The following is a 24,230-nucleotide window of genomic DNA, read 5'->3' on the forward strand; positions in this document are numbered from 1 at the left end:
GAGAAATTCATTCCTGATTTTAAGGTATTTACCGATATTACAATGTTATGGGCCATGCGAGTACCTAGATAGAATTTTTTGTCCACAATTATTTGTAAAATCAGAGACCACTTCTCAAAAATCAGATCCAAAACATTTTAAATGAAGCAATTCAACAAATTAGGAGTGTGGATGGGTTTCCCCCCCCCCCAAACACTTTTACTTGTGCTGTTTTCATTTCCCCCCATAATACTCAAACCAAGGCCAGGAAGCTTTCGTATTAATATTCCATGTCCTCAGTTGCTTCACTATTTATCATTGGTGCACTTGTCAAGGGAATGTTTCCTTTTGAGAGGACAGCCTTGTAAATAGCATATGTCACTCCTGTTGGTTTAAATGCTTTTAAATAAATCATTTCTGCACTCTAATTGCTTCCTACTGTTTTTCAGAAGACGGTCCTTACATCTATCTGTTCTCTTAATCTCTGTCACCTCCTTTACACCTGTTCAGGCTTTTCTAACAGCTCCAGTGAATTCCCAAGGCAGATGGCTGGGAATCAAAAATCAAAGCTCAGCTAATTTCTGAGGGCAAGCCTAATGGTCTTTCACTGTGAGATCACACACTGCTAGATTGGGAAGAGCTCAGCCATCTTATCAATTTGCAGTTTTCCCAAATAAACATTTTCAGATATGTTGTCAGCCCCCTCAAATCCACCCTCTCTCTTTCAAACACATCTTGTTACCACACACAACCAACTCCACATGGGGAGAGGAAGAATATGAGGCAATTTCTAGAACCATGTGGCACCGCCTGATCTGCTAAACATTGACACACAGGGTCAGATACTTCCTTAGATGACATCTCTGCAATCCCTGTGAGTTTTATAGTGGTTGGCACCTGTGAAACAGGGAGAGAAGCTGATTCAGAAAGTCTGATTTCACATCTGGACATAGCTTACAGTTCAAGAATGTTCTCACGTGTAAGTTATTGTCAGTACAGTAACAAGCTTGATTTCCAAAGTGTGGCTTAACTTTAAAAAAACAAAGATATTTTTCAAAAAAGATCTGCAGAAAAATGGACCAATTAATTCCCTGGCAATCTCATTGGAACTGAGCACTGTTGTCAGGAGAAGGAGGAGGTATTCTTTATTATTATTTCAAATTTGAATACAGTATTAGAGTGCCAGAAGTATGCAGTGTGATTGCTGAGAGAATACAGACAACCACTTATTTGGGGAGTTTACAATCTGGGGACTCAAATTTAGAATATGCCGAGCACACTGAATTTCCATTGAAACTAGTGGGAGTTGAGGGTCCTGGGCATCTCTTGGGAACACTTAACTCCAGCAGGATCCTAATTTACTTTACACATGGCACGATGTAAGAAGAGATAAGATTAGTGAAAGGGGGAAGTTTTCACATGAGAAGGCTCCGAAATTGCATGTTTTCTCAATCTATGTATCATGTTAGTTTTCCTCTTTTTTTTTTAACTTAGAATTTCTAAGGTTGATATGGGAAACATAAGCCTCCCATGTAGAAAATCACCTACTCTTAGGCAAAGTCTCTAAAATTTTGAGTTATGTGTTAAGATTCTAGAGTATTGGATATGCCAGTTCTGAGGGTGAATTTGTTCAGCACTGAATGGTCCCAAAATGTGTCTGCCACCTATATAATCAGGTACATTATATGTAATATTTTGTTACATTCAAATAAACCTCACGGAACACTCTATTTTTGCATGGCAAATATGAGAATACTGTTTCTACGCTTCTGCCAAGAAATGCATCTCAAAAGAAGTCACAATGCAGAACAAACAAGGATGGAATATTGACTTTATTGTATCTTTTGACCCTCACTTTTGCTTTCTCTAGTGCAAACCACCTGCAAGGCTGACACTGTGGCCATTCCATTGGTGAAATTCACCCGTGCGGTGGGCCAGCTCAAGGCCTATGTACTACACAGGCACAGTTGCCAAGTTTTGTGCCACTCCCTGTGTGATATGTCTCACCAGTGAGGTCACTTATTTCCTCCTCAGGCTGCCCATTAGCAGCAGGACAGGCATGGGGGAGGCAGAAACCTATCTATCCCTCCCCACAGGAGGGGGTGGACACCATCGGGCTGACGGTAGAGCCTAGAGAACATGCTATTGAGGGATTCAGGGACTAACTGAGGAGGAAGAGGTCTGGGGGCTTGTTCAAGGAGAGGGCAGAGGAAATGACAAGAGAGCCTGAGGTACCCAGGGATGGGCAGTGGCAGATTTGGATACAGGGTGAGGCCTGGAGTAGGCTCCATTATTCTGCCCCCAACCCTATTGCTACAGCCTGCTCCCTTTTGTTCACATCCTCATACCTGGTCACCGCCAAATGTCCTTGCTCCCCTGGTGCCACCACAGCCTGTCCCTGCCCCCACCTCCATCCTAACCCTGCCCCCTTCCTGCACTCCCTCCCCTGGCTTTTCTCTGTACCTCCCAGCCAGGGAGTCACTTGTGCAGCCCGCCGATTCCTCTTTCTCTTCCATGCCACCAGTTTTATGCTGACTGGGAACCTGCAAGGTGAACGCTGAGAGCAGTGGAGAGATGCTCTGACTGCCCCTGCCCCTGTGTTGGTGCTCAGTGTCAGAGCATCTCTGATGGCTGCGAGGAGTAATTGTAGGATAATTCTGCTCAATCCCTGTGGGATGCACAGGATTCTAGCAGGGCTGCCAAATGTGTGAGTGTCATGCCCAGTGCATTAAACTTGTCAGACCTGCTTCAATCCCACTTTATCCCTGAAAATAGGTTCTAAGTGCTGCACAGGTCTCATGCTGGCCCTTTGTTTCTGGGTGAATTTAACTGGTATAAGGAACTTCCATTACCTTCAACGATCATCCCATCAACTGATCAGCTGCAAGATTAGGCATTTGTGCATTCAAACAGCAGAAAGTCTGCATGCCCATGTGAGGGGCATTTTCTTTTAAATAAGGAATACTTATTAAAAAGTCATTGAAACTAGGTCCCACAGTTCACTAAGATTGGCAAGTCCATGGGGAACTGTGCCTTCTGCCACTGATTGTTTTGCTATCCTCCCAACCCACCATTTGTCTGTTTCGTTCACTTCTGATGCACCTCGTGGTGCCTTCACTAGTAAAAGAAATGTGTTCTTACCACGTTAGTTAACATGTGGAAACTAACACCAGGTAAAATCCTGGTGAAGAGAAGGCAGTCTGTAGTTTTCACATGAGTTAGCAAGTTGAGGGGGAGCCTAGGTTTCACCTTAACCTGTTAACACACCTTAAAAGTGCAGGTTTCAGAGTGGTAGCCATGTTAGTCTGTGTTAGCAAAAACAATGAGGAGTCCTTGTAGCACCTTAGAGACGAATAAATTTATTTGGGCATAAGCTTTCGTGGGCTACAACCCACTTCATCAGATGCATGGAGTGGAAAATACAGAAGCAGGTATAAATACATGAAAAGATGTGAATTGCCTTACCAAGTGTGAGCTCAGTCTAACAAGACAATTCAATTGACAGCAGGATACCAAGGGAGGAAAAATAACTTTTGAACTGGTAATGAGAGTGGCCCATTTCAGACAGTTGACAAGAAGGTGTGAGTAATAGTAGGGGGAAATTAGTATTGGGAAAATTAGGTTTAGGTTTTGTAATGACCCCACCACCCCCAGTCTTTATTCAGGCCATCAGATTAGGAAAAGGTCTATTTTTTTCTTCAGCTCCCTGCATTGTCATCACACTGTTCTTGTGTGCTTTTCATAACAAAGGTGAGATGAAATTCAGCACATGATTTTTAGATATTTTCCAAACAATACAAACAGGGTTTCACTGCTTTTTGGGAACAACTGATTACAGCAGATTGTGCAATTACTAGCAAAGCAAACAGAAATCACCTCACTAATCAACAGAGAATACAAATGTAGAAAATTAAAGTAATCACAAGCCATCAATATTTACCTCAGATAAGTTTTTACTTGTCACTTAAAAACAATCAAACACAAGGGCACAATTCAATTCAGTTCTTGATCTGGGGATTGCCGAGTAGCAAGATTTGCTAGTTTCAAATTGCTAATCTCAAAACCAAGGATTGTTAGATTTTTAATGCAAGCAGTCAGACATTCCTTCTAAGTTTAATGTAGAAATCTTAGAACAGAGCATTTCCAACAAACTAATTGGGAAAGTCATGCTTTGGGTCTGATTTCAGCACTCTGTGGAAAATGATGCTTCACTTAGTGACTGAACACCTGTGAGCAGCTCTCAAACTAATACACAGGAAGTTGTCCCCAAAGGAATACAAGTCTCTAAGTACAAGCAAATCAGATCACAGCCAATGGCAACAGCACATTCTGTTACATCTCCATTCACAAAGAAGTGGGATAATCCTCCTGATACAATTTGCTGGCCAGGAGACATAGTAAAACATTATTTCACTTCGACAAGAGCAACTACAAAATCCCAACTAGTGGACCCTATCTGAGTAGCTGACAGCCTGAGTAATCTTGCTGGTTAGCATCTGGCAACAGAGTCAAGTCTCTTTCTCTTTATAGGGTTTTCAAACCATTTTGTAGTTCACTCCAGTTCTGAGCAATATCTGGTGCTATAGTAGCAGAACAGGTTCTCTGAGAAGTGGGGGTGGGACAAACACAATCTTCTCTTCTAGAGTTTCAGTAGGTGACACTCAGTCAGAGGGACAAGGGAAGATGTATGGGTCAAGACCTGTGCATTAGATCTCTTGCATACTAGGTAGGAAGTGTTGGGACCTATGTTGCAGATGACTGTCAATACCTCTAGAAGGAAAAGAACAAGATGCCAGTTTTTCTTGAGAAGGTGATATTTAGACACTTGCTCAAGAAAATGTAGTTATAGAGTCATAGAGTTGAAGGCCAGAAGGGACCACCAGATCTTCTAGTTCGACCTCCTCTATACCACAGGCAACCACCACCACTACCACCCAGCATCCGCACAGTAAACCCAACAATCCAAATTAGACCAAAGTGTTACAGCCCACAAGAGACTAAAGTATTATGTGCCACAAAAAAAGAATAGGAGGAACCGAGGTACACCAATGCCTGAGGCCCTCGCAGTGGCAGAGAAACGATTGAGATATAGCCTGATAATCCTGGCAAGTGACCTACACCTCATGCTGCAGAGGAAGGTGAAAAACTTTCAAGGTCACTGCCAATCTGACCTGGGGGGAAATTCCTTCCCAACCTCACATATGACAAAGAGTTGGACCCTAAACATGTGAGCAAGAACCAGCCACCTAAGCTCATGAGAGACAGAACACTCAGTGCCACCTCAGAACACTAGCCCGCTCCATTCAGTGTCCCATCTCCAGATGTGCCCATCTTTGATGCTTCAGAGGAAGGAGAGCAAAAAACAAAACAACCCCCCCCCACACCTCAGAATACATTGGAGGAAAAATAAACCCCTTTCTGACTGTTCCCTAAATGTGTTTACAGAGCCCAATCATATCCCCTCTCAGCCTTCTTTTGGCTAGGCTAAACAAGCCAAGCTTTTCCAGTCTCTTCTCAAAAGACAGACCTTCCATTCCCCTAATCATCCTCTTTTCTACACCAGATCTAGTTTAAACTCATCTTTCTTGAACATGGGTGACCAGAATTGTATACCATATTCCATATGGGGACTTACCAGTGCCTTGTACAATGGCATTAATACTTCTCTGTCTCTACTGGAAATGCCTGATACATCCTAGGTATCTTAGGATTCCTTATCTTTCTTACACAATGACTTGATGACATTCTGAAATCAAAAAGGCATTTTTTTCCGTTCCATCACATTGGTAGATCATCAACATCCCATGATCGAACAACACACCAGGGTTTCTCTTCTCCATTGCTTCCAACGCATGAGTCCCCTGCTTATAGCAGGAATTCTTATGATTAGACTCTAAGTGCATGGCCTTAAATTATGTACTATTGAATTTCATCCCATTTCTGTTACTCAGGTCTTCAAGGTTAGCCAGATCTTATTGACAATGCCTCCCAACTTTGTGTCATCAGCAAATTTCATTAGCGGGCTGCTACTTTTTGTGCCAAGTCATTAATAAAAATAACTGAGTAAGATTGGTCCCAAAACCAATCCTTCAGAAACTCCACTAGTCACCTCCCATTCCGATAATTCACCTTTTAGCACAACCCATTGCCTTCTCCCTTTTAGCCAGTTCCTTATCCACAATTCTTGTATTGATCCCCCATCTTCCTTAATTTAAGTAATAATTTCCCATGTGGCACAGTGTCAAATGCTTTCCTGAAGTCCAAGTATATTAGATCTACTGCTTCCCCTTACCTAAAAAAATCACTTATTTTTTCAAAGGAGAAAATGAGGTTAGTCTGGCATAATATACCTTTGGTAAATCCATGTTGCATTACATCTCCCCTTCACAATTTGTTCCAAAGTCTTGCATAATACTGAGGTTAAACTAACAGGTTTGCAATTGCTGGATCACTACCCTACCCTTTCTTAAATATAGATACAACATTATCTATCCTCTAGTTATAAGGTACTACCCCCAAATAAATACATATATTAAATCCTTGCTACTGGACTAGCAATTTCATGTGCCAGTTTTCCAGTATTCTGGGATGGAAATTATCCTGTCCCCCTGATGTGAGTACATTAAACTCTAAGATTTTTTTTTTCCACCTCAGATGTGGTAATTTCCATTTCTGTACATTCATTTCCAATAACCAACCTGCCTTCATGCCCTTGGTCCATATTATCATCCTTACTGAAAACTGAGGCAAAGTATTTATTTAGTTTTGGACCCACACTGAGATTACCTTTAATCTCTTTCCCATTCATTCATCTCTTGACTGAGGCAGTCTCTCCAACTATCACTTGTCTCAGAAAAAAAGAACGAGGTGTATGTCTGGCACCTTAGAGACTAACAAATTTATTTGAGCATAAGCATTCGTGGGCTAAAACCCACTTCATCAGATGCATGCAATAGAAAATACAGTAGTAAGATATATATATACACATACACACATACACACACACACACACACACACACAGAACATGAAAAAATGGGTGTTGCCATACCCACTATAATGAGAATGATCAGTTAAGGTGAGCTATTATCAGCAGGAGAAAAAAAAACAAAAAAACCTTTTGTAGTAATAACCAGCAATGCCCCTCTGCCATGTACATTGGCCAAACCAGACAGTATCTATGTAAAAAAATAAATGAACACAAATCAGATGTCAAGAATTATAACATTCAAAAACCAGTTGGAGAACACTTCAATCTCCCTGATCACTCGATTACAGACCTAAAAGTGGCAATACTACAACAAAAAAACTTCAAAAACAGACTCCAACGAGAAATTGCTGAATTGGAATTAATTTGCAAACTGGACACCATTAAATTAGGCTTGAATAAAGATTGGGAGTGGATGGGTCATTACACAAAGTAAAACTATTTCCCCATGCTTATTTTTCCCCCCTACTGTTACTCACACCTTCTTGTCAACTGTTGGAAATGGGCCATTCTGATCATCACTACAAAGATTTTTTGTGTGTTTTTTTTCTCCTGCTGATAATAGCTCACCTTAACTAATGCCACAAGTACTCCTTGTTCTTTTTGCTGATACAGACTAACACAGCTACCACTCTGAAACTTGTCTCAGACAGAAATTTGTGGAGAAAGACATCTTTGTCCACACTCAATTTGTTTTAAGCCAGGGCATAAAACACAGCAGTGGACAACTGACGAATGTCTTGGAATGAGCTTCCCATTGATACAACTGATCCTGCAGGCTCTGGATGCTGCTGCCATTTGGACTCTTTAATGAAGAAGCTGGTGCCACATTTCCCAGTCAACATCGCAAAGCTGAATAAAGGGTGTGGAGATCACGCCTGGTGGAAGCTGGTTCTAAACTGGCTGCCTGAGTCAACCATCAGGATTCTTTCATTTTCTTACACAATGACTTGATGACATTCTGAAGTCAAACCCATTCAGACTTTGCTTTTGCTCTTGACAAACATGTCGTTGAAAACCCAGATTGTAGCCTCACGTTTTTCTGAGCTCCAACTGCAGTGAGCATCTCCATGGATGACGTTTGAAGGGCTGAGAAAGCACTGAGCTGGCAGTGGTCAGCACTGATGACCTGAAACAATGCCACCCTTCACCAGATGACAAACGGAGTAAGACTTCAGTCTTTTAACGCTTTGATGACCTTACACAGTTCAGAACAGAAAGCAATTTGATTGCTTGGTTATAATAAGAGCTTTTTGGTTGAATTGGGCTAATTTCGGCCCATTCACAGCTTTGATCAAAGTCAGAGGTGCACTTTTGTCAGCAGAAGCTGATGGTTCATCTCAAGTTCAGCAGTGTCTGCTGTCTGCAGTCCCATTTTCATCTGAAGAGAGGCAGGAAGTTTTGGTATAGCCACCTTCCTTCAACCAAGAAAAGATCCAGATTGTAGTCCATAAGCTGAAGTCAGGGATGGCACCAGGGATTTATAACATCACATCTGAGTTGCTGAAGATAGGTGAAAGTATCATTGCACTGTGGCTGCATAGGCTCTGCCAGACCACTTAGCGCACTACTATCACCCACAATGACATTATTAAGGTGTTGTTCTGCTTCTGTTCAAAAAGGCCGATAAGGCAGACAATAGAGGTGTTAGGCTGTTGTCAGTCCCGGGAAAGTCTTCACTTCTGTGTTAACACCTCGAATCAGTAATGAACTTTGTGGCACATGTTGGGATAACTCAGTGCAGCTTTAGACCTGGTTGTTCCACTGTCAACCAGATCTTCAGTTTGAAACAGCTTTGTGAAAAGATGACTGAATTTAATAAGCCACGCACAACACTTGTTATAAAATTTAGCCTGACCTCTGATTCAGTGCATTGAGAAAGTTTGTGGGATCTGATGAGGCGATTCAGTGTACCTGGGGAGATAATGTCATTGAAAAAAGAGCTCTATAATGGAATGGAAAGTTGCGCCTGAGCCAATGGCAAACACATGGCATGGTTTCCTATCTCCCCAGGAGTTTGGCAAGGCTAGATTCTGTCACCATTATTAATTAGTTAATGGATAAGGTTGAGGAGGCAGCCGTCGGTGATGTTGAGCTGAACACCATTTTGCTTCAAGATCTTGAATAAGCTGATGGAACTGTCTTGTTGGCTCAGCCTGGTGAAAGGCTGAACCTGATGGCCGATCTAGTTGGGTAAGAAGTAGTACACAATGGTCTGGTGTTTAATCCAGATGAAACTCAGTCCCTGGTCATTACCATCAAGCAACCTCTAGATTACAACCAGATCAGTATTACCCTGTCTGGGCCAGACATCGAGCAGGTGGCAACCATCAGATGTATGGGCAGTGACACAGACCGTACTTCAGCAGCCTTTATGGGGATGTTGCAACATCAAGCTTGCTACAAAGCTGCAAATCTATAGAATGGCAGTTATACCAACTCTATTACACAGAAGTTAACTGTGGGCACTGATGAAAGCAGAAGAACATCGTACTGATGTTTTCGATTCTTGTTATCTCCATCAGCTGCTCCATATCAAGTGGCAGGACAAGATCAGAAATGAGGATATTTAAAGCCAAACCCAGCAATTGCCTCCATCAGCATGTTTGGTTTTGGTGGCTTTCTTGGTATGGATATATTATTAGAATGGAAAACCAGCAAATTCCACAATGATTGTCACCACAGAGCTGGTGATCATGTGGGTGCCAAAATCTTCGGTGGTGTGTTAAGATTGCCAGTTATGGACATAAACTGAATATCCAGCCAGACCACCTTAATGACCTAGCTAGAGATCTAGGTGGTTCTCAATCTGCAAGGAGACCATGTCTTTTGGGATTTGCCAGGATGATGATGATGATGATATTACAGAAGCTGCATTGGTGATGACTGGTTGATGATCTTCTGGAGATGGATGAAGATTATTTGCTTGTGCTGATATAATAAGCTGACACAGATAGATACCATTGACTATGTGGATTTGTTGAGTGCACTGCAGATGTTTACAGAAGTTGAAAAAGTGACTATTCCTTTTTTTTGAGCATTCCCAGAGATAGATTAGGGCAATTATTCATCTTTTCCAAAAAGTCTCTCATGAAAGGTTCTCTAGGGTACTGTTCTGTTCCCTCCTTGTACAATGTGTGCATAGATCCATTGGGGTCTCATTAGTGAGGAAGTTACTGATTGAAGTTCCCTAAGTATTTGAATGACACCAGTCTCTAGACTGTCATTTTTTTTTGTGAATCTGCTAGTGGAATGGAATGGCATATGCAGTGTTAATAAAACTTGGATTATGGATTAGAGCTAGCTGGCTGAAACTCAAACTAGGTAAGACTGAGATAATGTTACTAGATTGGTGAAAACAACTGAAAGGAACATCAAGCACTACAAAAACATACATGGTTGATGGAGTATACCTGCTCCAGTAAAAATTCACAGCATTGGGTTTTGTTGTATCTTCAGCTGTTTCTGGATGCCTACATACAGAGTTGGGAAAACACCCTCAAAAAAACCATTCACAAACGTTTATTTGAATTCCACACAGTTCCTAGCTTTGGCCATGTTCATGCTCCTTTATTAATCTGCTATGTTTGAACAAGAATATTTTGATAAATTAGATGTACTCAAATCAGCAGGGCCTGATGTAATATATCCTAGAGTACTTAAGGAACTATCTGATATTATCTTTGATAATTCATGGAGGATGGGTGAGGTCCCAGAGGACTGGAGAAGGACAAATATAGTACCTAACTTCTATACCTGGAAAGATGCTGGAACAAATTATTAATCAATTTGTAAAAGCCTAGAGGATAAAAGAGTTATAAGTAATAGCAAACATGGATTTGTTGAAAACAAGTCATGCCAAACCAATCTAATTTCTTTCTTTTGATAGGGTTACTGGCCCAGTGGATGTCACATTTCTTGATTTCATTAAGGCTTTTGACACAGTCCCACATGACATTCCTATAAGAACACTAGGAAAATGTGGTCAAGATGCAATTACTATATGGTGTACGCACATCTGGTTGAAAGACCATACTTAAAGAGTAGCTATCAATGGTTTGCTGTCAAACTGGGAGGATATATCCAGTGGGGTCCTGCAGGAGTTTGTCCTGTGTCCAGTTTTAATGACTTGCATAATAGAGTGGAACATATGGTTTTAAAACTTGTGGATGATATCACCCTGGGAGGGGTTGCTAGCACTTTCGAGGAGAGGATTAGAATTCAAAATGACCTTGACAAATTGGAGAATTGGTTTGAAATCAACAAAATGGAATTCAATGAAGACAAGTGCAAAGTACTACACTTGGGAAGAAAAAAAATCAAATGAACATCTACAAAATGGGTAATAACTGGCTATGCAGTAGTACTGCTGAAAAGGATCTGGGGGTTATAGGGAATCACAAATTGAATGTGAGCCAGCAATGTGATGAAGTTGCAAAAAAAGGCTATTCTCTGATGTATTAATAGGAGTGTCATATGTCATACGTCTTGGAGGTAACTGTCTGCTCTACTCTGCAGTGGTGAGGCCTCTGCTGGAGTACTGTGTCCAGTTCTGGGTGCCACACTTTAAGAAAGATATGGACAAACTGGAATGAGTGCAGAGGAGAACAAGAAAAAGGATACAAGGTGTAGAAAACCTGACCTATGAGGAAAGGTTAAAAAGACTGGGAATGTTTAACCTTGGGAAAAGAAGACTGAGGAGGGACCTGATAGCCGTCAAATATATTTATTAAGGGCTGTTATAAAGAGGACATTGATCAGCTGTTCTCCACATCCACTGAAGGTAGGACAAGAGGTAATGGGCTTAATCTGCAGCACTGGAGATTTAGGTTAGCTATTACAAAAAAACTTTCTAATTATAAAGATAGTTAAGCATTGGAACAGGCTTCAAAGAGAAATTGCAGAATCCCTATCATTGGAGGTTTTTAAGAACATGTTAGACAACCAGTTGTCAAGGATGGTCTAGGTGTATGTGCTCCAGCCTCAGTAAGGGATGCTGGACTAGATGATCTCTTGAGGTCCCTTCCATTCCTACTGTTCTATGATTCTAAGTTTTTGTTTGTATAAATGGCTATTCTTTGTGTGAGTGTATGTATATACATCCGAACAAGGGTAGTTGCGCATTAACACTGTTTCTAACTGGTGCAAATGAAAATGATATTCACACCTATTCAAGCTTCAGACCTTTTACAATCTCTGAATATATTCCTAGTTGAGAACAATTGTGAGTTTACACTGGCCATCATCCTGCAGCATCTGCACACAGAAATCCATGTTCACTGTAAATTGACTGCATTAGATTTGTCTTTAGTAGAACACTTGCAAACGACGTAGGTGTATCCAGTATTTAAGTAGACTCCTGGAAAGTTCCTTCCCATCAGTCCTACTGAGTGTACTTTTTGGTCATTTTCCCCAACAAATCTGTTGCTATGCTGTTAACATGGTCTTATTGTATTGCAATGTGTTTTAAAACCCTTTTTAATTTTTTTATTTGTTAAATTGGCACACTCCTTTGAGATGTTTTGAGGCCCATTATCAGAGATCATCCTTCAGGATTCTATGTCTGGCAAAAATAGCCTCAAGTATATGGATTAATGTGGAATTTTTGGTGTCCAGGCTTTGATATCCAGAATCTAGATCCAAAATTACTAATCCATAATTATGAGATAGTCATTGCTCTTCCACGGGCACAAATCAGTGTCAAAGGTCTGTCACAGAGCTGAATAAGTACCTCAAAAACATTCCACAAATATTTGCTTAAATAATGAATGGGACATGATATACATCCCCTTTTTGTTCTTACATTTAGATTCTAGTGAGCTAATTTCCTAGCAGAAATGTTTGTAGAAATAGAATTTTAAATGAATATCAGTGAATATTTGCTGAAAGAAAATTCTGAACTGGTTGTGTAAGTATTGGAAAATTGATTGTAGGAGTTACATTAGTACAACCAGAAAACACAGATGATACCATGTGACTGACATCTCCAATGAAAAAATCAGCCAGCACAGCTTGAATTTTGAATATTAACAATAAACTGCTTATGAGCAATTGGGAAATCAAGAATTAAGTGATTAATTCTGAATAACAAGTACAACTGAGAAAGTCAGACAAATGGCTCATCTATTTCTTTGGAACAGTTAATTCATCCTTTCAGTCCCCGATTCAGTTCAGTGGCAGTAGATTTGGTTCTCAAAGGACAGAAGAAATTAAAATTAAAACGAAAAAATTGCATAGGAAAATCAGAGTCATACAGCGAGGGTAAACAATATAGGTTGGAGAGGAGCATCTTGTTAAAACCTTCAAAAAAATAGTGCAGGACTGTCATAAACATCATTGGAAAATGAGTTGGGGATCAGAAAGAGGTAAGAGGACAAGCTGCCAACTGGGAACTCTACAGACAAGTGACTTCCTTGGGTCAGTTAAGTAACTTGACTGTCTCAAGTAAGAGGCAATTTTTGGTTAACTAAATGGATTTGCAAAAGCAAAACTTAAAATATATTTTAAGACACCAAAATGTCTAGATCACCAGAAAGACTTGAGAGTAACTGTTCAGTGTGACATACTGTTATATGTACAAACCCCATTATTCAAAGGGAGATCTGTACATAGACTTTCTAGGTCAGATGCTGACTTTGGATTCACAAGTAACTCTTATTAAATGAGAGGTTTACACATGGAGGACAGAATTTTGGCTTGGGCACTCAGTTTTACTCCCTTTGGCATTAATTAAATGCTACACATGTAACACTATAATAAGTATATATTTATAACAACTGTGAAACTCACTTGAAACTAGAAATGGAGTACTTGTGGCACCTTAGAGACTAACCAATTTATTAGAGCATGAGCTTTCGTGAGCTACAGCTCACTTCATCAGATGCATACTGTGGAAACTGCAGCAGACTTTATATATACACAGAGAATATGAAACAATACCTCCTCCCACCCCACTGTCCTGCTGGTAATAGCTTATCTAAAGTAATCGTCAGGTTAGGCCATTTCCAGCACAAATCCAGGTTTTCTCACCCTCCACCCCCCCACACAAATTCATTTGTGTGGGGGGGTGGAGGGTGAGAAAACCTGGATTTGTGCTGGAAATGGCCTAACCTGACGATTACTTTAGATAAGCTATTACCAGCAGGACAGTGGGGTGGGAGGAGGTATTGTTTCATATTCTCTGTGTATATATAAAGTCTGCTGCAGTTTCCACAGTATGCATCTGATGAAGTGAGCTGTAGCTCACGAAAGCTCATGCTCTAATAAATTGGTTAGTCTCTAAGGTGCCACAAGTACTCCATTTCTTTTTGCGAATACAGACTAACACGGCTGTTACTCTGAAACCTGTCACTTGAAACTGTTTATAATGAAGCTGCATTAAAGCTCCAAATTGTTCTAATGCATTCAGTGTGCAAATTGAAATTCTTCTTATTAAGACCCTGTGTTTATAGTAGTGATAATACTCAGCACTCATGTGGTACTTCCTATTTTCCAAAGCACTTTACAAATATTGACTTCTGTAATTAAACCTCTGAATGCCCATGAAGAATTATAGGTAATTTCCGTTATCCCCATTCCGCAGATGGCAAAACCAAGGCAGAAATGTTATGTGACTTGACCAAATCCACAGATGGGAGCCATTCTCAGGATTATAACTCAGGAGTTGGTGGTCAAACTAATCTTGTGGTCAAACCATTAAACCATGCCTTGCTCTGTCATTGAAGCTATTCTGTGAAAAATAAATGCATTCTCTTTAAGAGGTTTCTCAGAATATATAGGAGGAAGAGAGAGAGGTATAATTTAATGAACTTGATGAAATTTATTAAAGCTCTTGGGAAGCCCTGATCAAGCAATGCATGTAAGCACCTTCATAACATTAAACATGTGAGTAGCCCAATGAAGTGCTTTCTTGGATTGGAGTCAAAGAAATTACAGCTATCCCTAGACACAAGGTTCTGGTGTAAAATGGAAAAACAGCATTTGTTAAAAGTAAATAAATGACATGTGTGTAGAGCTTCATCAGCCTTAGACTCAAATATGTCAAGCTAGTAAAAGCGCCAAGGAGATAATTGTGACAATTTTTGACCCATTTTGTGACCCATTTTTGATACAATCTAATTAAAAATTCCTGCACACCTGTAAAAAAACAGAAGCCTTGGCCCAGTGTATTTAGTCTTTAGTGAATTCACCACCCATGTTCATCAGCTGCCAGATATGGGCTCAAAGCCCACATCCAAGCACTCTGGTACTTTGGGATCTACATGGTTTGCAGCTGGTCCTTATCTGTACCAGCACCCAAAGACCCTGAACTTGGCGGGAAGAAAGGGTAAAAATCTGGATCTATCATTCTTGTAGTGTGGGCTTGCCTTTATTCGGCCTTGCTGTCTAGTTTTAAGGATTTCCCTGTCAGGAAAACTAAGAATGGCAAATTTCAATATCTGAAGGCATGAGGGAATCAGATTCTTTTGTAAGACTTTGAACTGGAGAAGCCACTTTCAGTCCTAAAAAACTTTTCATGCCTTCATCTCCTGGACTCCTTCACTGGTAAATACTTGGGAGATGGTACTGGACATGTTGTTATGTACCTCTGGCAGCCTCCCTAGGAAACCATGCCAGGGGATAGCTTCTCTAATCTGCTGAAAGCCTAGTGGGCTGAGGTCATGTGCCGCACAGTCAGAGGTAACCAGACCTGGTGCGAGCCTGGAGTGTGGAATGAGATAGGAAATGCTAAGAGACAGAGTGAGTTCTTATGACTGAAAATGAAGTGTGACTTAAATTAGCACAGTAACACCTCTGCGTAATGATACAAAGCTGCTTTTCATTTTGACACCCTGGTTGCCAGAGGATGCTCAATGACATACCAAGCCTTGCATTTTACATCTAGGTTCATGTAAGATTGTTTCTTACCCTCAGAACGATGCCTGTCATTTTACAAGTGCAAGTACTGGCAGACCTAACAGGACAGAGAGGGAGCCTGGTTAACATTAACAGATGAAGGTCATTTTATTTATGCCAATAAAGTAGAAAGGGAAATGTAGTAATATGTTTGCTATTATGCTACACTGAGATTTCTCCATGGCAAATGAATTCACATAAGTACTTCTGCTGATTGTTTCACATTGAAAGGAGCAGTTAGTCATAACAGCTTGTAAACATCTTAAGTCATCACTATGAATTTGAATGTCATCTAACTTCATCTACATTCCTGCATGGTGCATAATCAACACAACGAACATAATATTTCACGAGTGATACTTACATCTACAATTAGAAAGTCAAGCCAACACCAGGCATTGGTGAAATATTTCTTGAAGCCATAAGCCACCCATTTCAGAAGCATCTCCAGGACAAAGATGTAAGTGAAAATTTTGTCAGCATATTCCAACATGGTTTTAATGTTTTTTCTCTCTTCAAGGTAAATATCTTCAAATGCCTGGAAGTACAAAGCATTGCTTTACAACTGCTCTGCAGTACTGCAGTGGAAAATGTTCATATTATAGTGCAAGTCTACAGTATTGTTTGATTTGATGTCACTTATACCAGAAGCCATAGTAAATGTATATTTTGTATTTTTAAATGTAATGAGTAACTATCTGTTTTCCTGTAGGCAATTCTTCTTGATGAAGATGCACTTAAAACTGTATCTTGGTAGCCAAGCAGAAATATTAGGATTTACATAATGCAGGTATCTTTTCTGGATAACCCGACTGTTAAATAGAAGGAAATCCTGGGCATGAAGGCTGTATTCATTTCCCTTTATTTTTATACAGCAAATTGATTTTGGGGGAGATTTTCAAAAGCATTCATGTGGCAACAGGAGTTGTGCTTCTAAATCCCTTATGCACTTTTGAAAATCTTTGTAACTGAGTGACTGCCTCCCATGCATGCCCTCGTGGCCTGAGGTGCCCTGCCTCGGTTTCCTTCTTCTTCAAGGGGCTTCTCAAATAAACTCCACACAGGCTTTTTGAGTATTAATAGCTTGTTAGGGGGTTAATTTATTACAAAACATTCCAAAACCATTTTCCAGATTTCCCCAGCACAGTCCAAACAGTATATTCAGTCTGATCAAGTCAGAAGAGTTTTTACACCAGTGTTATCAATGCATTATCATATGGCCCCTTCACTCTAGGAGACCATGTTTTTAAAGGAATAGAGCATAGAGCAGGGGACAGGTAATTAGGGTGATTTCTCGTTTTATTCCTTACCCTATCACTGACTGGCTATGTGACCTTGGCTAAGCTAGTTAACCCTTATTTCTAGTTTACATATCTGTACATTGGGGATAATAATACTTCTTTCCCAGGCCTGTTGATTGGTTTAGTTAACATTTGTAAAATGTTTTGAGATCCAAGGAAAAAGCGCTATGCTGCACAGAGCTAGTGCAAACTATTACTACCCCATTCAACATCTATTGAAGATATGAAATAATAGGCATGGCAAAAATAAAATAAACACATAGGATTTTGCTCATAATTTAACTTTTTTTCCCTGAGAAAATATTTTTAAATTAACCAGATATTAAGCAGTAGGACACTGATATTTTATATTCTAAATTTACAATACTCTCTTGTGTTTGAACTGGTTTAGCAACGGAGAGCTTTTAGCACGTTGTTTCTAAATAACAAAATAAGGCCCCCATCCTGCAAAGACATCTGCGTATGCTTAACTTTACATCTGCAAGGAGTCCCGTTGACTTCAGTAGTGTTCCTCATAGGAGTAAAGTCACCCATGTGCAGAAGTGCTTGCAGGATCAGGGCCTAAATGAACAATTGCAAATGTGCTGATCTTTTTTTACCTGAACGTGGATTGTGGGGAACACAAAAGGGAAAGAAAAATTGGGGATGAATGAATGGTACAGTAATCAATTCCAAACCCAGTCTGTGTATACAGAGGCTGTATCATTGTTCCAGATACAGTAGCAAACCGGTTCATCAGCCCAATACACATAAGCCAAAAGTCGAATGCTAGCATTCAGAACAGCCAAAGATTCTCATCCTACTTTGCATAAAAGATAATTTGAGTATGGGGTGAAACCTCTGTGGCAGAGGATCCCAAAGTAGAATTCAGAGCAATAATCATCCAGCCAGAATTGATTGAGTTTGGTAATATCACATGTATGGAAGGAATAAAGGTGTAGTTCTCAATCCTTTCCATACGGTAATCCCATTTTACAACAGAAAAAATATTTTCAGATCTCTCCCTTTCCCCGCCAGCATAAGAGAAAGGGAGGGTGGGCCCGACCTTCCTGGACTGCTTCTGAACCCTGTACTCTAAGGAACATTTGGGTCACATATTAAGAAAGAGATTCATGTCCCTCTGAGCTAGTGAAAGCCAGCAAAGGGCAACCTCCCAACATTCCTTCGGAATGCAACAGTCCGGTCCTCAAGAAACCGACACGTGAGGAAGACAATCTTCACAATTACTGCTCCATCTCTGAGCTCCCCTAACTCATGTGGTGTTTGGCTGCCATTGGACTACTCATGGAGTAAAGTACTACTGCATGGGAGGAAGAGTGGAAGGGTCTGGCCTTAAGTTTTTAGTTAATATCTTTGTAAAATGTTGAGACAAGACAGTGAATTTACCAAGGGATAAGACAAGTTTTATTCCCAAACTAACCATCTTTAGGGAAATAAGCAGCAAGGGGTGAGTTTTCCTGAAGTGGAATGTAACTAGCCCATCATCTCCTTCCTTTAGATACACATACACTTTAAACCTAATGAGAGATTATGCTAAATTTACCAGTGTGCCGCTGCTTAGCAGGATCATGAATATGATGAAAGTTTCGAACCAGTTGTGCTCAACTATTCTGTAGCAGGTTTTCCTCAGCCTCCACCAAATTTTGCCTGCAAATGTTGTGGTGTCCACTGAACAGCAAGGGAAGAATCGGACACAGACTGAAAGGGGGAAAAAAAAAAGAAACAGTCAAGAATATTTAATGCCCAGGGACCACCATGTGTATTTCTCAGACCTGAGAATATTAGAAAGCTCCGAGATGCTGCAAACTCTTTCCTCTTTCTTTTTTCTGTCATCCTCTTCTCTGTTTCTCCTTATCTACTCCTGCTTCTACCCCAGTACCAAAGAACGATCAAAACCACTTAAAGATGTCAGTTCTTTCTGGAGCTTCCTTCCACTAGTTTTTAATAGTGTTGGGAGTACTGGTAATGCTTTACCAGTGCTACCAGGCCTATCATGCTATGTTGTCTAGTCACAAACAGTGTAGCAGGATCGATCTAATGATTCTTGGCAGTATATTACCAGTACTCTCAATACCATTCTCAGCTTTGGTGATGGCAGATTCCTGGCATGAAGGTACCACAGAAGTTATTAATTAAAAAAAAGACAATTTGATCAAAGGGAGGTGAGGGTAGGTTGTTCCGAAGTACAAAGGTCTCAGGCCTCAGACAGAAAGTGTGGCCCAGTGGTTAGGGTACCAGCCTAGAACTCAAGAGAGCTGAGTTCAAATGTGCTCTACCACAGGTTTTCTGTGTGACTTTGGGCAAGTCACTTCGGCTTTGCCTACACTAGAAAATTAGGTCGGCATAACTATGTCACTCAGGGGTCTGAAAAATCCACACCTCTGAACAGCATAGTTAAACCCACCTATGTCCCTGTATAGACTGAAGAATTCTTCTGTCAACCTAGCTACCACCTCTCAAGGAGGTGGATTACCTCCTGTGATGAGGGAACCCTCCTTTCAACTGTAGACAAGCCCTTTGACTCTCAGGGCCTCAGTTCCCTATCTGTGAAGGGGGGATAATAGTAGTTCCCTACCTCATAGGGGTGTTGTGAGGATAAATACATTCAAGACTGTGAAGCACTCAGATACTAAAGAAAAGAAGGTCCATATAAGTACCTAAAATAGATACAAAGTGTAACAGGTTTGGCAATTTCCTGCAATATCCTGGACAAACCTTACTGAATGTTAAGAGTATAGCAGTAGGAATATACACTGGCCACCTGACCAGGATAATGAAAGTGACTATGAAATACTAAGGGATCTAAGGGAGGTTAGAGAGGGTACAAAACCAAAAAACTCAGTAATAATATGTGACTTCAACTATCCTCTATTGAGTGGGTAAATGTCACCTCAAGGCATGACGCAGAGATAACATTTCTAGATACCATAAACGACTGCTTCTTGGAGCAGCTAGTCCTGAAACCCACAAGGGGAAAAGCAATGCTTGATTTAGTCCTAAGCGGAGCTGAACTGCTCTGTAATAGTGACCATAATGTAATGAAATTTAGCATCCTTGTAGAGGGGGAAATACCAAAAAAAAAAACCCTCCATCACAGTGACATTTAACTTTAAAAAGGGGAACTACACAAGAATGAAGATGCTAGTTAGACAGAAAATAAAAATAGCAGTCACAAGGGTAAAATGCCTGCAAGCGGCATGGAGGCCACTTAAAAACACCATAATAGAGATTCAGACTAAATATATACCCAAATCAAAAAAGACAGTTGGAGAACCAAAAGAATACCACCATGACTAACCAGCTAAGTAGTGGAGGCTGTTAGAGGCAAAAAGGCATCCTTTAAAATTTGGAAGTCAAATTCTAATCAAGAAAATAGGATGGAGTACAAACTCTGGCAAGTAAAATGTAGAAGTATAATATGGCAGCCCAAGAAAAAATGTGAGAAGCAATTAGCTAAAGATGAAAAAACTGTCAATAAGAAGCCTGCCAAACAGGCAGTGGGACCACTAGACAACACTTTCTAGGAGCACTCAAGAAAGACAGGACCAAGACCAATGCAGAGAAGCTAAATTAATTCTTTGCATCAGTCTTCACTGCAGAGGATATGGGAGAGATACCCACATCACAGCTATTCTCTTGGGGTGACAAATCTGAAGTACTGTCCCAAATTGATGGGTCAGTAGAAGAGGTTTTAAAACAAATGGGTGAGTTAAACAGTAGTAAGTAACCAGGATCAGATGGTATTCACCAGGAGTTCTGAAGGGACTAAGAAATGAAATTACAGAACTGTAGTAACCTGTCACTGAAATTAGTCTCTGTACCAGATGACTGAAAGGTAGCTAATGTAACATCGAGTTTTAAACAGGACTCCAGAGGAGATTTTGGCAATTACAGGCTGGTGAGTCTATTGTACCAGGCAAATTGATATAAATGATTGTAAAGAATAGAATCATTGTACGCAAAGAAAAACACAAGTTGCTGGGCAAGAGTCAACACAGCTTTTGTAAAGGGATGTCATGCCTCACCAATCTATGATAATTATTTGAGGGAGTCAACAAGCATGTGGATAAGGGTGATCCAGTCAATATACTGTACTTGGATTTTCAGAATGTCTTTGATAAAGTCCCTCCCCAAAGGCTCTTATTGAAACTAAGGTCTGGTCTACAATACAGACCTATATCGGTATAACTGCATTGCTCAGGGGTGTGAAAAATCCATATCCCTGAGGAACATACTTATCCCAGCCTAACACCCCATGTAGACAGCGCTATTTTGGCGGGAGAGCTTTTCCCACTGACATAGCTACTTCCTCTCAGGAAGGTGGTGCAGCAGCGCCGATGCAGCGTTGTAAGTGTAAATGTGCCCTAAGTAGCCATGGGACAAGAGGGAAGGTTTTCTCATGGATCAGTATCTGGTTGAAAGATAGGAAACAACAAGTAGGAATAAATGGGCAGTTTTCATCAGTGGTGGGCAACCTGCGGACCGTCAGGGTAAACTGCTGGCGGGCCGCCAGTTTGTTTACATTTGCACGGCCGCCCACAGCTCCCAGTGTCCGTGGTTCATTGTTCCCGGACAATGGGAGCTACGGGGAGCAGCTGGGTGACTGGGCAACAAAATGGTAGATGAAATTCAATGTTGATAAACACTAAGTAATGCACATTGTAAAACATAATCTCAGCTATACGTGTAAAATGATGTGGTCTAAATTAGCTATTACTACCCAAGAAACAGATCATGGAGTCACCGTGGATAGTTTTCTGAAAACATCTACTCAATGCACAGCAGCAATCAAAAAGGCTAACAGTATGTTAGAACTATCAGGAAAGGGAGAGAAAATTAGACAGAAAATATCGTAATACCACTATATAAATCCATGGTGCATCCACACCTGGAATATTGTGTACAGTTCCGGTCACCCCACCTCAAAAAGGCTATAGTGGAACTTGAAAAGTTTCAGAGAAGGGCAACAAGGATGGTGTAACAGGGGTGCACACGGTGCCCCGCTAGGTTCAGCCTCCTGGCCCCGCTCCCCGATGAGTCAGGACCACTGCAAGCTGGTGCAACACCCGTGCTCTTTATTCCTGTGTCCGGTCCCCACCACCAAGCTCCAACTATTTACAGATTATTTATAGATTTGGCCTAGCACAGGCCTCAGTGGCAACAGGGGAACAGGCTCCTGGCTCCTTCTGAGCCTACTCTCCCATCCTGGTCTCCGCCCCGCCCCCCCCCCCCCCTCCTCGGACTCACGCCCAAGCTTTTTGCCCCGGTTAACAAGGCTGGCAGGTGTGGCTAGTTTCCAGGCCAGTCCTAGCCAGTGGCCCAGCCCCAACCCATTTCCCCCGATTGGACCTGGAGTGGCAGGAGCTTATTAGGGCTTCCCCTGGAGTGCCCTGCCACAGATGGTCAATGGTATGGAATGGCTTCCATACTAGGAGAAATGAAAAAGATTAGGGCTGTTCATCTTAGAATAGAGATGACTGAGAGGGGATATGACAGAGGTCTATAAAATCATGAATGGTGCGGAAAAAGTGAATAGAGAAGTGTATTTACCTTTTCGCACAATACAAAAACCAGGGGTCACCCAATGAAATTAATAGGCAGCAAGTTAAATACAAACAAGAGGAAGTAGTTTTTCACACAATGGACAACTAACCTGTGGAACTCATTGCTATGGGATGTAGTGATGGCCAAAAGTATAACTGAGCTCAAAAAAGAACTGAGTAAGTTGAGGTAAGATAGATCTATCAATTGCTATTAGTCAAAATTGTCAGGGATTCAACCTCATCATCGGAACATCCCTAAACCTCTGACTACTAGAAGCTAGAAGTGTAAACCAGAGGTGGATCACTCCCTGTTCTGTACACTTCTCCTCAAGCACTGTTAGAGACAGAATACTGGGCAAGTTGGACCATGGTCTGACCCAGTAGGGCAGCTCTACTGCTCTTTCGTTAAATAAGTTTAAGTATCTTATGAGCTCACTCTATTAAAATGAAAATGTTTATGTATTGTTCTGGGATTGTATGTAACTTGTTTAGGAGACATGACTCATGTCTTTGGAAACGTTATGCGCTCAAATGGATTCTTTTAAACAATGGGCTGACACAAGAGTTATTTAACTTTTTCCCAGGAAATCTCTAGGTGGAGGGGAAAGCAAATGCACCTACTCCAATTAAGCAAGAACTCAGTCTTTTAACCTTTGCAAGACCTTTTGTCTATAGATCACCTGTTACATGGGGATAGATCAAAGACCTCAAAACTGTATAAAGAAGTAACTCACGGATTTGTGAGTGTTCATGTTCTGAGCAAAAGGAGTGATGGACTATTAAGCACAGGAAAACCCCTGGGTGGGATATGAAGGACTATTCACTGGCCAGAGCCCTTTTTGGAGTCAGGGGGGTGATTTCTGGTGTAGGTTCTTTCATTGCTTTAAACATGTTTTCTCTGTAATACTTTTACCTCAAGAATAAATGCGCTTGCTTAGAAAGTGCTAAAAGTGTGGTTGCTTAACTGTGGGCAACTACACTGTTTACCATCTCTGAGAAAAAAAGTAAAGCCGGCAGGCTTATGCAGTCTGACTTTGCTGGGGAATTCACAGTGTAGGCAGGAGGCTTTGCAGCCTGGAAATAATCCAGTGAAGAGGAAGAGAGACGTGTTTTCCAAGAGAGGCAATGGCTGGGGAGTCAGAAACCTAAGAATGGGTGTCCTTGCTGGACCATACAAGGGGGGAATACAGGTACAGTTGTCCTAAACTGAGACACACACAACTATCCCCATCCTTCAACACACTGGCTTTTCCTAACATTCTTGACAACTGTCTGCTATGCCAGAAAGCCTGGTGTAAAATGGGAATGGACAAACCCATCTCCCTGGTTTAAAAGCTTGTTTCTTGCGTCTTCAGGTTTGCCTTCAGTAGGAATTCATGACTGAGAGGAGCTGACCATAATTTACCTTATCTATGATAATCTGCCACCATCATGTCAACTAATTAGACTACTTAACATACAATAAGATTTCCTAGAGGAGACATGCCCTAGAAATTACTATGGTTCTGAAAAGCAAGATACAGACC

The 24,230-nt window shown here is 41.0% G+C and overlaps 1 protein-coding gene across 4 annotated transcripts in view; it reads right to left on the bottom strand.

Annotated features, from left to right (window-relative positions):
* LOC144260769 (sodium channel protein type 5 subunit alpha-like) overlaps positions 1–24,230 on the bottom strand; it is a 263,536-nt gene that overhangs the window by 47,838 nt on the left and 191,468 nt on the right. For all 4 annotated transcript variants that reach the window (XM_077809502.1, XM_077809501.1, XM_077809503.1 and 1 more), the window contains 2 exons: positions 18,705–18,859; positions 16,225–16,398 (listed from right to left, as the gene is read on the bottom strand). In XM_077809502.1, the coding sequence (XP_077665628.1) occupies positions 16,225–16,398; positions 18,705–18,859 (329 nt within the window). The remainder of the gene's footprint in view (positions 1–16,224; positions 16,399–18,704; positions 18,860–24,230) is intronic.

This window comes from Eretmochelys imbricata, chromosome 2 (assembly GCF_965152235.1).
Source record: "Eretmochelys imbricata isolate rEreImb1 chromosome 2, rEreImb1.hap1, whole genome shotgun sequence".
Taxonomy (NCBI): Eukaryota; Metazoa; Chordata; order Testudines; family Cheloniidae; genus Eretmochelys; species Eretmochelys imbricata.